At 36.2% G+C, this 1,720-nt stretch overlaps 1 protein-coding gene across 1 annotated transcript; it reads left to right on the top strand.

Annotated features, from left to right (window-relative positions):
- The first annotated feature begins 250 nt into the window (after positions 1-250).
- Positions 251-568, top strand: LOC101416149 (cytochrome c). The gene has a single exon (XM_012526696.4). It carries the CDS (start codon positions 251-253, stop codon positions 566-568), a length of 318 nt encoding a protein of 105 aa, XP_012382150.1.
- The last annotated feature ends 1,152 nt before the right edge of the window (positions 569-1,720 follow it).

The raw sequence follows: 1,720 nt of genomic DNA, 5'->3' as shown, positions 1-1,720 counted from the left end.
TCCACACCCCTCAGCATTCCTTCCTCAGACCTACATAACCACTAATCTATTTCCATCTTTAGAAATCAATTTATATTTATATTTTATATAGGTGGAATCATACAATATATGTCTGGTCTCCATCATTTAGAATAATGTGGTTTTTTTGTCTGATATTAATATTTTGTACTATTAACTTACATTTGTTCAGCTTCAAAGAAAACCATATGCGAGACTCCTGTGTAGTGCGCGACGAGAGAGCGAATTCAAAATGGGTGATGTTGAGAAGGGCAAGAAGATTTTTGTTCAGAAATGTGCCCAGTGCCACACCGTGGAAAAGGGAGGCAAGCACAAGACTGGGCCAAATCTGCATGGTCTCTTTGGGCGGAAGACAGGTCAGGCCCCTGGATTCTCTTACACAGATGCCAACAAGAACAAAGGCATCACCTGGGGAGAGGAGACACTGATGGAGTATTTAGAAAATCCCAAGAAGTACATCCCTGGAACAAAAATGATCTTTGCTGGCATTAAGAAGAAGGCAGAAAGGGCAGACTTGATAGCTTATCTCAAAAAAGCTACTAATGAGTAATAGTTGGGCACTGCGTTATTTATTGCAAAACGAAAATGTCTTATGACTTTTGTACATGTAACATATTTAAATTGATACACCAGAATTCATACACCAGAATTCAGATCATGAATGGCCAATAGGATATTTTTGTTGGACAGTCTGAGTTAAATAATATTGGCTTATAGTTAAATGTGTATGATCAAGCTTTTTGAATTTTGATAGTAATTCTGGTCCAGCAAGTGCTATCACTGTTTCCGCCTTCTAAAGTTATAATTGGACTCAAAGCTAGGTTGCATTTGTAGTGTTCAACTTTTCACAAAGATAAGTGAATGCCAACTCACAACTTAAATTAGGAGATTGGTTTTATATTTAGATTTATATAATGGTTTTATGAATATATTTAAATACTAAGGGAAATCCCTTCACTGTCTCATAGAGCAAGACTCACCTGTGTTTCAGTTGGTGTTCATCAGCCTGTTTAAAGGCAGGTGCTGAAAATAAGGTAGCTATGTCCACTTTTATCTTTTTGGTCTTTACTGTGTCAATCTAATTAAAATTCCCTGTATCTGAAAAAAAAAAAACCATATGCAATTCTACCCATATTCTTATTTCACATAATATATTTATATTTCACACAATATATTTAGTTCATAATAGGGCAACCACACAGTATTTGTCCTTTTGTGTCTGGCTTGCTTCACTCAACATAATGTCCTCCAGGTTCATCCATGTTGTCATATATTTTGTGACATCATTTCTTCTTACCATTGCATAGTATTTCAAAATGTATATACTTCACAATTTGTTTATCCATTCATCAGTTGATAGACACCTGGGTTGTTTCCAACTTTTGGCTATAATGAATAACACTGCTATGAACATGAGTGTGCAGCTCTATTCATGTCACTGCTCTTAGTTCTTCTGAGCATATACCTAGCAATAGTATTGCAGGGTCCTGTGGCAAGTCTATATTTGAGTTCCATAGGAACTGCCAAACAGTCCTCCACAGTGGCAATATTCATTCTATATTCCCATCAACAGTGAATAAGCATTCTTATCTCTCCACATCCTCTCCAGCACTTAGTTTTCTGACTTTGTAATAGAGGCCAGACTAATAGGTATGAAATTGTATCTCACTGTACTTTTGATTTCTATTTCCCTAATCACTAG

Source organism: Dasypus novemcinctus, chromosome 4 (genome assembly GCF_030445035.2).
Source record: "Dasypus novemcinctus isolate mDasNov1 chromosome 4, mDasNov1.1.hap2, whole genome shotgun sequence".
Classification (NCBI taxonomy): Eukaryota; Metazoa; Chordata; class Mammalia; order Cingulata; family Dasypodidae; genus Dasypus; species Dasypus novemcinctus.
Note: the sequence above shows the minus strand (reverse complement) of the source record. Positions and strands in the feature narration are given on the sequence as shown.

Bases quoted from the DNA above. Each gene is read 5' to 3' on its own strand.
- LOC101416149 (XM_012526696.4), top strand. From the start codon at position 251: ATGGGTGATGTTGAGAAGGGCAAGAAGATTTTTGTTCAGAAATGTGCC.